Source organism: Hemiscyllium ocellatum, chromosome 10 (assembly GCF_020745735.1).
Source record: "Hemiscyllium ocellatum isolate sHemOce1 chromosome 10, sHemOce1.pat.X.cur, whole genome shotgun sequence".
NCBI lineage: Eukaryota > Metazoa > Chordata > Chondrichthyes > Orectolobiformes > Hemiscylliidae > Hemiscyllium > Hemiscyllium ocellatum.
The window spans coordinates 102,487,859-102,501,023 of record NC_083410.1 but is presented as its reverse complement, the minus strand read 5'-3'; the positions used below and the strand labels follow the sequence as shown (position 1 = coordinate 102,501,023).

Here is a 13,165-nt window from a genome sequence, read left to right as displayed (position 1 = left end):
CAACTATCTACTGGCTGATGGGAAGGTGCCACTGGCTGTGCAATCATGGAACAAATACTTAGCGATAGCTTGCTCACCAATGCTTATTTTGGGCTCCACAATGCCACGCGGCTCCAGACTTCGTCACAGTCTTGTTCTAAACATAGACAAAAGACCTGAATCCCAGAGAAAAGAGTGAGTGATTGACCCCGATATTAATAATATTATCCCTATTTAATATTGCTTTTTTGATATTCATCTGAGAGTAAGTGAGCTTTGCTGGCTGGGCTTATACCGATTTTTATACAGTAAACATTCCTGTATGCAGGGGCCTGTGAAAGTTTTATACCTTGGGAGGAGGGTCTCAGAAGCAAAAGGTTGTTCCAAACCATACCAAATTTCATGCATGCCTTTACGTATGCCTGAATGCATACAAATAGCACTTCTTCAACATTCTAAGATGCAGTGAAGATTCTCAAGTAAGTTCATAAACTGCTTGTTAATTTTGTCAATGCAACTCTGTTTGTATCTTGTCTAACATACGTACGTGCGAGCCCTGCCACTGCGCTTGTGACCCTTACCCCCTCCTTCCATCTATTGCTCCTCATTTGGTATCACCTCTGCTGTCAATGTGGTGCTTAGTAATCTCTTCACAGAGTGATTGAGGTGATGCATTCAAAACAAGGGTAGATCTACGTATCAAGGAAAAAGGAATAGAAGTTAATGTCACTGAAGTTGAACTGGTCGGAATGGAGTGGTGTGGAATTCAAGTGGAGCATTAATGCTAGCATGGACTGATTGTTTCAGAACTGTATATTCTATATAATATTCTTGCACCCAGCAAACAGCTCCACTCAAATCTAATCCATAGTCCTTCCAGGAGAAGCCGCACTTTCCTACACCTTTGAGTGCTCAATGTTCCCAGCGCACATTAAAATGTATGTTTCCTGGAATCTATCTGGTCAGGGCATATCGGCAAGTGCCAGGAATATGGGTAACTCTTGGTCCAAGTTTTCTCTAAAGCAGCCCTCCAGAACACAGCTAACAATGCTCGGTCGTTATATATGGACATATTATAATAAATTTTGTCTCAATTACAATCCTAAGAATTAGTCACAGAAATACTGATGTGATGATGATGCTGCTCCTTTAACACGATTATGTTGTCCTTGATTTCTTTTTCAGGAGGTTATAACAACACTAGTTCTGAATGTTGGATTTCAAGGGTTTTAGGGCCAATTTGATTATAGTTAACAGATACTGTCTCAGGCAAAAAGCTTTCAACTTATTTTTTAAAAAAAACTTCTACAAAGAAAGGGGAGTGACTAATACTCCCAGCTTAGCTTTTCTCTGGTTTGGTTTGATTGGCAGTCTGACTATTCACTGAGAGCAGTCAGGCAGTATGAGGCTGCTGATCCAAGAAACAGCTACACAGTGTTCCATGCTGACCCTCTGTCTCTCTTCTCACTCTCCTGTAAGTCCCTGTGTTTGATTTACCCTTTTGTGCCAAGGCTTGTTTATGGGTATTATTGCAAGTACAGCATCTTTAAGTGGGGATAGTTTGTTGGGTTTTTGGATAGGTTAAGTTATTTGGTATTCTATTAGAACATTACAGCGCAGTACTGGCCCTTCAGTCCTCTATGTTGCACCAAGTTGTGGAACCAATCTGTGAAGCCCATCTATTTTATACTATTCAGGCAACATCCTGGTAAATCACTTCTGAACCCTTGTCAAAGCTTCCACGTCCTTTGTATAATGCGGTGACCAGGACTGTACACAATACTCCAAGTGCAGCCTTACCAGAGATTTGTATAGTTGCAGCATGATCACATGACTCCAAAACTCAATCCCTCTACCAATAAAAGCTAACACACCGTATGCCTTCTTAACAACCCTATCAACCTGGGAGGTAACTTTCAAGGATCTATGTACCTGGACACTCCTGATGAAGGGCTTTTGCCCGAAACGTTGATTTCGCTGCTCGTTGGATGCTGCCTGAACTGCTGTGCTCTTCCAGCACCACTGATCCAGAATCTGGTTTCCAGCTTCTGCAGTCATTGTTTTTACCACCTAGATCTCTCTGTTCATCTACACTACCAAGAATCTAACCATTAGCCCAGTACTCTTTATTCTTGTTACTCCTACCAAAGTGAATGACCTAACATTTTTCTGCATTAAACTCCATTTGCCACCTTTCAGCCCTGCCCTGCAGCTTATCTATGTCCCTCTGTAACCTACAACATGCTTCAGCACTATCCACAACTCCATCGACCTTAGTATCTTCTGCAAATTTACAAACCCATCCTTCTATGCCCTCATCCAGGTCATTTATAAAAATGACCAACAGCAGTGGACCCAAAACAGATACTTGCAGTACTGAACAGTAACTAGTAACTGAACTCCAGGATGAACATTTCCCATCAACCATCACCCTCTGTCTTCTTTCAGCTAGCCAATTTCTGAGCTAAACCCCAAAAACACCCTCAATCCCATGCCTTCGTATTTTGTGCAGTAGCCTACTGTGTGGAACCTTATCAAACACCTTACTGAAATCCATGTACAACACATAAACTGCTTTACCCTCATCCACCTGTTTGGTCACCTTCTCAAAGAACTCAATAAGGTTTGTGAGCCAGTGTTGATTATTCCTTTGCAATTGATTATAAATTCTCTTTCTTATAACCTTTTTCAACACTTTACCCACAACCGAAGAAAGACTCACTGGTCTATAATTACCAGGGTTGTCTCTACTCCCCCTCTTGAACAAGGGAACAACATTTGCTATCCTCCAGTCTTCGGGCACTATTTTTGTAGACAATAATAACATAAAGATTAAAGCCAAAGGCTCTGCAATCTCCTCCCTGGCTTCCCAGAGTATCCTAAGATAAATACCATCTAGTTAAAGGGGACTTATCTATTTCACACTTTCCAGAATTGCTAACACCTCCTCCTTGTGAACCTTGATCCCATCTAGTCTAATAGCTTGTATATTTGTATTCTCCTCAACGACATTGTCTTTTTCCAGTGTGAATACTGATGAAAAATATTCATTTAGTGCTTCTCCTATCTCGTTGGATTCCACGCACAACTTCCCACTACAGTTCTTGACTGGCCCTACTCCTACTCTTGTCATTCCTTTATTCCTGATATATCTATAGCAAGCCTTTGTGTTTTCCTTGATTCTATCCACCAACAACTTCTCACGTCCCCTTCTGGCTCTTCTTAGCTTTCTCTTTAGGTTTTTCCTGGCTAACTTGTAACTCTCAAGCGCCCTGAGACCTTCACGTCTCATCCTAACATAAGCCTCCTTCTTGCTCTTGACAAGAGATTCAACATCTTTTGTAAAGCATGGCTCCCCTGCTCGACCACTTCCTCCCTGCCTGACAGGTACATACTTATCAAGGACACGCAGTAGCTGTTCCTTGAATAAGCTCCGCATTTCAATTGTGCCCATCCCCTGCAGTTTCTTTCCCCATCCTATGCATCCTGAATCTTAGCTAATTGCATTATAATTTCCTTCTCCTCCCGCCCCAGCTGTAGCTCTTGCCCATTGGTAAAGTAAGCATAACCAAATTGTGGTCACCATCACAAATCTAACACCTGGCCGGGTTCAATACCCGGTACCAAATCCAACAGGCCCTTGCCCCTTGTTGGTCTCTCGACATAGTGTGTTAGGAAATCCTCCTGCACACATTCGACAAAAACTGATCCATCTAAAGTACTCTAACTATAGTATTTCCAGTCAATATTTGGAAAGTTAAAGTTCCCCATAACAACTACCCGGTCACACTCGCTCCTATCCAGGATATCTCTGCAATCCTTTCCTCTATATCTCTGGAACTATTTAGAGACCTGTTGAAAACTCCCAACAAGGTGACCTCTCCTTTCCTGTTTCTAACCTCAGCCCATATTACCTCAGTAGATGAGTCCTCAAATGTCCTTCCTGCCACGGTAATACTGTCCTTGACTAACAATGCCACACCTCCCCCGCTTTTACCACCTTCTCTGTTCTTACGGAAATATCCAAATCCCAGAAACTGTAACAACCATTCCTGTCCCTGCTCTATTCATGTCTCTGAAATGGCCACAACATCAAAGTCTCAGATACTAACCCATGCTGCAAGCTCAGCCACCTTATTCCAGATGCTCCTGGTGTTGAAGTAGACACACTTCAAACCACTTTCCTGCTTGCCAGTGCGCTCTTGTGACTTTTGAAGTCTTATTTCTGACTTCACTACTCTCAACTTCTTGGACACTGGAACTATAGTTTAGATTCCCATTCTCCTTCTGAATTAATTTCAGCCATCTTGTTTGTGTTTCATTTAGTAATCTTGTAAATAAATTCTGTTTTGTTTAAAACTATGTGGTTTGACCAACTGCATCACTCCTGGAATATCCGCAGTACACCTTAAAACAACCAGCAAAGATAGGGTCTGGGCTACTTTCCTGAAATGTTTTGATGGTGTCTGGCCTGGTCCCTAACAAATGTGAAAGATGACACTCATTATTAATTCAAAAATACCCTTAAAATTATAATTAGAATTGAACTGAAGACAATATATGACAGAAATAATAAACTGTTAAAATGTAAGTTGGAATTCCATGAAATATTGTGGTTAATGTGCCTTGTTGCAACTTTTCGAATGTAGATTAATAGTTTATGACACATTTATTGTAAAGTACAATGGTTGATATATAGTAGATAATCAGTTAAGCCAAACAGAGCAAAAGTTGACTATGTGGGTTGCTTTAATGTAGTAAATGTGAAATAATACAAAGACTCCACCTCCGGATCTTTCATCATTTATTTACAGTTTCTTTCATTGCACAATTTCTGCAGATGGTTAGATTCATCACGTTCACTGATGGAACAAGGCATCCAGAAGGAAGATAAGCTGCTGTTACGTTACAAGTACTACAGTTTCTTTGATCTGAACCCAAAAGTAAGAGACACAGTCATAATAATCTTTTGAGCATCCCACCACAGTACTGGGAAGAGACACGGTAGTTAAGGCAAATGGGAGCATACTATTCGAACAGAATAGATTGTCATGTGTATTTTTAAAAATAAGTGAAAAGTTTTATAAGTTGACATACTATAGTGCCTGTATTAATGACATAAGTCATCAGTAATGAGAAAAAAGGCAGAGTTCACCTGAAATTAATTTCATTTCGGAGAAAGTCGATTAAGACAACAAGCGCTGAAATACCTGGAAGCTGCAGCTGAAGATGATGTCCACACCTACAAGACCTCCACGCTTGGACAAAACAATCAAACCTGGAGACTGCCCCTCCAGGTCAAGGCTGTCACCAATGAGATACTGCTGCTCCAGACTGGAATACAGGACCTCCGCAACAGGACGAGACCTCCATACTACACACCAGGATGATACCTCCGCACTGGGACTGGACGAGATCACCATAGTGGGACACCTGGAAAGTGCTGCTGAAGAAGGCGTTGATGCTGGGACAAGACCGTCAAACCTGGAGACCACCATGTCAAGCCAAGACCACCCATCCAGAATGAGGCTGCCACAGCAAGAGACTGCTGCATGCAATCTGTACTACAAGGGGAAAACATTTATATATATTCAGGATTTGGAGATTTCGGTGTTGGACTGGGGTGTACAAAGTAAAAATCACACAACACCAGGTTATAGTCCAATAGGTTTAATTGGAAGCACTAGCTTTCGGAGCGCTGCTCCTTCATCAGGTGGTTGTGGAGGACACAATTGTAAGGCACAGAATTTAGAGCAAAAGTTGATTATAGCATAACCTGGTGTTGTGTGATATATATTCAGGTGATTCTCCTAACTAAGGTATTTTTGTAATACAACAAAAACACCAAACCTGCTGCAAAACTACAAGTACAAATTCATGAAGAGGTTCACAAACTTCCATGGATAAAGACCATAATGCCATTACCCGAAAATATTCCATGCAGCACTGTTATGCAAAAATTTAATTAATTTAATTTTAGTTGAGCTATTAATTATTTTAAATGGATTTATAACACCATTGCAATAATGGAGAAAAGAATTTCAGAAGCATGTGTGAAGTATTTGTAAGTTAGTAACCCATGGCCTAATTGCAAAGCCTAGCCTTATTGCTTTGGGAAGAGAAGTGGGTGTTGTACATTTTAGTCTCCATTCTCTATCCCATTACTGCCTTTTCAGAATAAGGCGATAGTCCATGCAGATAGTCCATGCTGGAGTTGACGTGATTAATACAGTAGCGGCACATAGCACCTTATTTAACCCTGTAGTATTTCTCTTTCCTCTGTAATAGAATATCATTGTGCACTAAAAGCGGTGTCTGTATTACACCCTTAGTGACGTCTCTCTCTCTCTCTCTCTCTTACACGCAGTATGATGCAGTCCGGATAAACCAGCTTTATGAGCAAGCACGGTGGGCAATTCTGCTGGAGGAAATTGATTGCACTGAGGAAGAAATGTTAATATTTGCAGCACTGCAGGTAAATGTAATTGTTTAAAGCCAACTGTTGCTACAAAAACCTGTTTCAACAAGGGGGAAGAACATGTCCCGACAGACTTCTAGATAACAGACAGGCCTCCGGCAGAACATACTTCGATCACATCTGGCATTCTCAGCTCATATTCTAAATTAGAAAAAAATATCTTCAATTGTCTTGGATTTTCAATCCTTATGCATTCATTGCTGATGCAATTCATTAAAAAATGAAGAGCAATAATCAGAAAATGCTGAAAGGACATGCTGACTGAATTTTGATATGATGCTGCCAGTGAAAACAGAAATAACCATGAGGAATTAAAGAAATACAAGAGGATTCTGGAGATACTCAATGGCTCAGGCAGTGTCTGTGGAGCTAATGGGCTAGGTTTGCACCACAGGGTGAGGGGGAATCTCAAGTTGATCAAGCAAAACCGTCTCCTTGGCAGTGACCCCACCTCTGCATTATTTCCATTCTGGGGAGGGGTGTGGGTTGGTCATGCTTGGGGTTGACATGGTTCAATTTTGTCCAGATTAGAGTGGTGCTGGAAAAGCACAACAGATCAGACAGCATCTGAGGAGCAGGAAAATCAACATTTCGGGCAAAAGCCCATCAACAGTAATGAAGGCAGGGAGCCTCTGGGATGGAGAGATAAATGGGAGGGTATGGGGCTGGGGAGAAGGTAGCAAAGAGTACAATAGGTGGATGGGGTTGGGGCTGAAGGTGATAGGTCAGAGAGGAGGGTGGAGTGGATAGGTGGAAAGAAAGATAGGCAGGTAGGACAGGTCATGGGGATGGTGCTGAGCTGGAAGGAGCCTGCTACCTGCAGAGGTAGTGCAGTAGTTCAGAGATGGCCATGAAGGTGAGAATGCTGGGAAAGGTTCTTGAGATTTTGACTCAGTTTTGTTAAAAGCTATTAGGCACTCTCTCACCCAAACTCATGCCACCTCACAGCCCTCGTTCATTCCGTACCTCCTCTCATCCCTCATGCCACCTCCGTTGCTATATTATCTGGTGGGGCTGGTATCAGGAGCCAAACAGAGGTGACAAAAATAAACGTCTAAAAAGAGCCTTCATTCATACACACTTGATACAGAAAGAAACTTTTATTCATTGTGAGATATTGTGTTCTAGGTTATCTTTACCAGCTTGCTATATTCATTGATACCAGGTTCCGGTTCATTCATGCATACAATTTCACATGAGCACTGTTTTGACAGTTTTTTTAAAAAGGGATAACAGCCTTGAATTAATGCAACAACACACCTTCGACAGCCCTCTGTTGTAAAGAATTCCACAGATTCACTACCCTCACAGAAGCAAGTCCTCCCCACCTCTCTCTTAAATGTGCAGTACCTTATTCTGAGATTATGCCCCCGATCCTAAAGTGTCTCTCAATGGGAAACAACCTTTCCACATCTATCCTGTCAAGTCCCCTGAGAGTTCTGCATTTTTCAACAAGTTTGTCTGTCATTCTTCTAAATTCCGATGAGTACACATCCATCCTACTCAACCTTTCCTCATAAAACAGTCTCTCCTTATGTGATGCCACCCTGTGAACCTTCTCTGAACTGTGTGCAATGCTAGTGTGTCTTTCTTTAGATACTTTAGCAGAGTCCTTTCCAAAAAAAAGACACACTTAACTATGATCAGTTTGGTAAACATCACATCTTAAATGTTTAAAAAATTGTTTCAGTATCATATAAACAAGCTATCACAATTGTCGGAACCACAAGACTTCACTAATGAGCAAGATGAAGATGAGGTGGAAGCTGCCCTTGCCAGTCTGGAGGTGACACTCGAAGGTGGAAAAATAGACAAAATTTTGGTAAGAAGTCTCATTATTTTGTATAATTTTAATAACCTGTCCAACTGTTTTTGTTTTAAATGGAGGTGTCTTCTCACAATCACTTGCATAACATTTAAATGTTTTTGATGGATAGGTACAAACCTTACTCAGTCGTAGGTTTTTTTTTGGTTAGATTCTCTACAGTGTGGAAACAGACCCCTCAGCCCAACCAGTCCACACCAACCCTCTGAAGGGTAACCACCCAGACCCATTTTCCTCTGACTAATGCACCTAACACGACGGGGAATTTAGCATGGCCAATTCACCTGACTGAAGCACTGGAGGAAACCCACGCAGACACGGGGACAATGTGCAAACTCCACACAGACAGTCGCCCAAGGCTGGAATCGAACCCGTGTCCCTAGTGCTGTGAGGCAGCAGTGCTAACCACTGAACCATCATGCCACCCTTATTACGATATTTTATTCAAAATAGACACGATCTGATATCTTGGGGTCAAAATGCACTCTCTGAAAACTGGGAGTATCGAATGAATTAAGGTAACTGAAAATATAATGCTTCTATAAATTCTCTAGATCACTAAAGTTGCCATGCTGCTCTCTATTTGGATCATGTGTGTTTGCTTAACTTGACAATGAAGTCCAGACAGTATTATCCTACCTCATAGAAATTGGAGTACTTCGAAAAAGCAGAGCCTGCGATTATGTAGGAAAACACAACAAAGAGGAACAAAAACCTGAATGAGATGGTCAGCAACAATGGCTAGGAGGTCAATCCTTAATTCTAGGAGAGATAAGGTAGCTCGGTGGTCAGTACTGCTGCCTCACAGTGCTAGGGACCCGGGTTCAATTCCCACCTCGGGTGACTGTCTGTCTGTGTGGAGTTTGCACATTCTCCTCGTGTCTGCATGGGTTTCCTCCAGGTGCTCCAGTTTCCACCCACAGTCCAAAGACATGTAAGTTAGGTGAATTGGCCATGCTAAATTGCCTGTAGTGTTAGGCACATTAGTCAGGGGTAAATGTAAGGGAATGGGTCTGGGTGGGTTGCTCTTTGGAGGGTCGGTGTGGATTTGTTGGGCCAAAGGGCCTGTTTCCATACTGTAGGGAATCTAATCTAAACGTTGATGTTGAGAGAATACCAGCTCCATGTCCACCATTTTAAGGCCATCTTTTGCACAATGATAGAAAGGTGACTGAGTAAAATAGATACATTCATCTCAGAAATCTCCAAATCAAAGTTAAAAGTGGTCCCTTGAACTCTGATATTCTGTTTCTAGGCCAACAAGTGACCGAAGTGGGGTCTGAATAACATAGGATTATGTTTTCAAAATCGAATATAAGGCCTACTCTGTAAGAGGTCTGCTGATTAGAGCCAGAATGCAGGTTCTTAATAATTTATAAACAGTCTTTATATCCAGAGATAAATCTCTGACCGGCCTGATGATGCTCAGTGGCCCAAGTAGGGAGGGCAGTGTCACCTATTCATTAAACCTTGCTTTGATATAGTGCAGTCTTGGTATCCTGCTGGAAGGTAGGGACCTCTATGTGGTGACTGTCCAACAATCTGAGTGTGTTAAGATATTTTCTAACCAACCTGTTTAGAGATGTAATTACATGCCTCTTGAGAAGTTGGAACCTGAACAAAGCTCTCCAGCCTCAAAAGTAGGGACACCACCACTGCACCACAAGAGCCTTTCTGAGTGTGCGGAACTTGTTTAATTAATAACGATCACCCCCGCCCCTAATGAGTGGATACGTGGATGTTTTTTCTTCAAGTTAAAGGAACCGGTTTCCCCTCGGGTTGCCATAAAAAGGGATCCTATCAATAAAAGGGCAGTGTTAATGCCATAGGAATGATAACCCAGAACCTCAGGTTTGTGTTTTGGTGATGTGGATTCAAATCTCAACATGGCAGATGGTGACATTCAAATGCAACAGTTATCTGGAATAAAAAGCTTGCCAATGGCAACTGTTCATTGTCATTAAAAGCCTGTCCGATTCACTAATACTGGAACCTGCTGTCCTTACCTGGTCTGCTTTACACATGACTCCAGACTCTTAAAACTGCCCTCTGGCCATCAGGACTAGACATTAAATAGTGGCCTTGCCCTCAGCCATACCCACATCATGTAAACAAATGTAAAAAAAAACTTTAGTTTGTTAAGTTGCTGTAAATGTCACATACTGTGAATTCCATGTATCATACTTGGCTCCTATTAAGATGATTAGTGGACACTGGTATGTAAAATGCAGGTAGGCTGTTGTTTGGAAACTGACAAGGTACCAGTTGGGTAACCTCAAAGAATAATAATTTGGGATAAAATTAAGTCAAATGGAAAAGTGAGAATTATTAAGGGAGAGCCAACTTGGATTTCTTCAGGGAAAATCAGGTTTCTGGAGTTTGGGTTAAAGAGAATCAGTATGGGCTGATCAGACCAGTGCTGTTGATGTGGTCTGCACGGATAGCTAGAAGGCACTGGGTCCAGTGAAACACAACAGATCCGTGAGCAAAGTTAGTGCTCGTGGAATAAAAGATGTAGTGGCAATCATGTGATACAAAATTGTCTGAGTGGCAGGGAAGAGAGATTAAAGGTTAATAGGTAGGGGGAGGTTTGTAGCAGAGCTCCCCAGAGGTCAATGCTAGGGAGTCTTGCTTTTTCTGTCATCTACTAATGATCCACAGCTTTGCAATATATTTGCAAAAGCTAGCATAGACACGTTGGTGGGGTGGCAGATAGAGTAATAAAGTCAAGAGTCTGACAGCACAGAAACAAGTCCTCCAGTCCGCCATGTCTATGCTGACTAACAAACACCAAACTACATTAATCCCACTGACCCTTCCACAGCCTGTGACATGAAGAGAAATGTGATACGTGTTGGTGGGAAGATGAAGACAGAATATCAGCTACAACATAGAATTCCGACAGTGTAGAAACAGGCCCTTTGCCCCAACAAATCCACACTAACTCTCTGAATAGTTACCCAGCCAGACCCATTCCCCCACCCTATTACTTTACATTTATCCCTGACTAATGCACCTAACCTACACATCCCTGAACACTATGGGCAATTTAAGCCTGGCCAATCCACCTAACCTGCATATCTTTGGATTGTGGGAGGAAACCCACGCAGACACAGGGAGAATGTGCAAACTCCATACAGACAGTCGCCCAAGGCTGGAATTGAACCCCAGGTCCCTGGCACTGTGAGGCAGCAGTGCTAACCACTGTGACACCAGAAGTTAGAGGGTACAATTTTAAATGGTGTGCAGGAGTACAGGGACTTGGGATTATACATGACGCATTAAAGGTGGCAGACTGGGTGTGAGAGAGTAACTAAAGTATACAGTGCTCTCGTTTTTATTAATAGAGGCATGGAATACAAGTGCAAGGAGGTTATGTTGAAATTGTATCAGACACAAGTTTGGCCTTAGCAAGAGTATGGTGTCCAGTTCTGATACCACGCTTCAGGAAGGACATAAAGACATTGGAGATTGCGCAGAAGAGGTTTATGAGAATTATTCCAGGGATGAGGTGATAACATCACTGGACTAGTAACTCAGAAACACAGGCTGATAGCTGATAACATGGGTTCAAATCTTAACATGGCAAATTATGAAATTTGAATTCAGCAAGCATCTAGAATAAAACACATAGTAACCACCAAGAGTTATTGTGAGAACCCAGGTTACTAATGGCCTTTAGGGAAGAAAATCTGCCTTACTTATCTGGTCTGGCCTACAAGTGACTCCAGACCAACAGCAATGAGATTGACTTTTTACTGCCATCTGGACAACTGGGGATTGGCAGTAAGCACTGACCTAACCTGCAATGTCCCACATCCCATGAACAAATAAAGAAAAAGTAATGTATTCAAAATCAAGAGAGGTCTGCACAGAATAAATCATTCTCCTAATTGCAAAAGGATCAAGGACTAGAGGCACAAATTAGTAACATTGGGAATTGGTAAAAATAGGAAAAATAATTTGAGGAGAAACATCTTCAAGTGGTTCCGAATGCACTGTTAGAGGGTGGGGCAGTGGGAGACTCAATCAGAAAGTCCAAAAGGATTTTGACAGTGTGCAGGTTTACAGGCTAACAGCAGGAAGTGTGTAGCTGCGGCACTATGATCCAAATCACCTCCTTCTGCACTGTAACAATTGTGTGTGATTCCAATTACATCATGTAGCATTGTCTCTTCGGATGAACTGTGAACATATTCTGTGTGTTGTTATACTGTGTATTTGATTAAAACAGATAGTTCCATCCAATCTGCACAATGTTTCCATGAATTGCTGAACAAAGAGTGCACTTTAGACCCGTATATTTGACTCATTGTAAGAAAAGATTTCAGCTATTCCTGCAGATAGTTCAGTCGATAATGTCAGAATGCAAGTTTATAAATGTTTCATTGGAATATAACCTAAACTTAAAAGCTGCACCTTGGTAAGTAATTATGTTGTGTCTGTGGAGTTGCAATCATCCTCTGAATTTTTGAAAGAAGTGACAAGTTTGAAAATATGTTTGGTTCAAAAACCACATTCTTCTTTGGAATTATAGCTAATGCATTTTATGAGTCTTTTCAATGTTATAAACCACGTGTAATAAAATATGAATCTCAGTAAATGTTTGAGTAATTAAATGCTATGCTTGTGAAAGTGAAAACAGTATTTAGGTGGCTTTCCTGATAGAAAACTGAGTGATGAGACTCCAACTTAAATTTCTGGCCAAAGTTAGCAGCTTTTCTGTTCATCACCTGCAGACAGGATTGAAAGAAATTTATAATTAAACTAAGCTTTTTATTCTTGGAAAATATTTCCACACCACTGTATTTGAAAGTCATGTCTTGCTTGCTTTGAATCCCAAGTCCATCAATCTCAAATACTGCAGTTGTCTACAATAGTTT

General features: G+C 41.5%; 1 protein-coding gene across 2 annotated transcripts in view; it reads left to right on the top strand.

The window, feature by feature from the left end:
* fermt1 (FERM domain containing kindlin 1) overlaps window positions 1–13,165 on the top strand; it is a 90,715-nt gene that overhangs the window by 54,441 nt on the left and 23,109 nt on the right. For both annotated transcript variants that reach the window (XM_060831075.1, XM_060831076.1), the window contains exons 6-8: window positions 4,820–4,922; window positions 6,347–6,454; window positions 8,148–8,279. In XM_060831075.1, coding sequence (XP_060687058.1) covers window positions 4,820–4,922; window positions 6,347–6,454; window positions 8,148–8,279 — 343 coding nt within the window. The remainder of the gene's footprint in view (window positions 1–4,819; window positions 4,923–6,346; window positions 6,455–8,147; window positions 8,280–13,165) is intronic.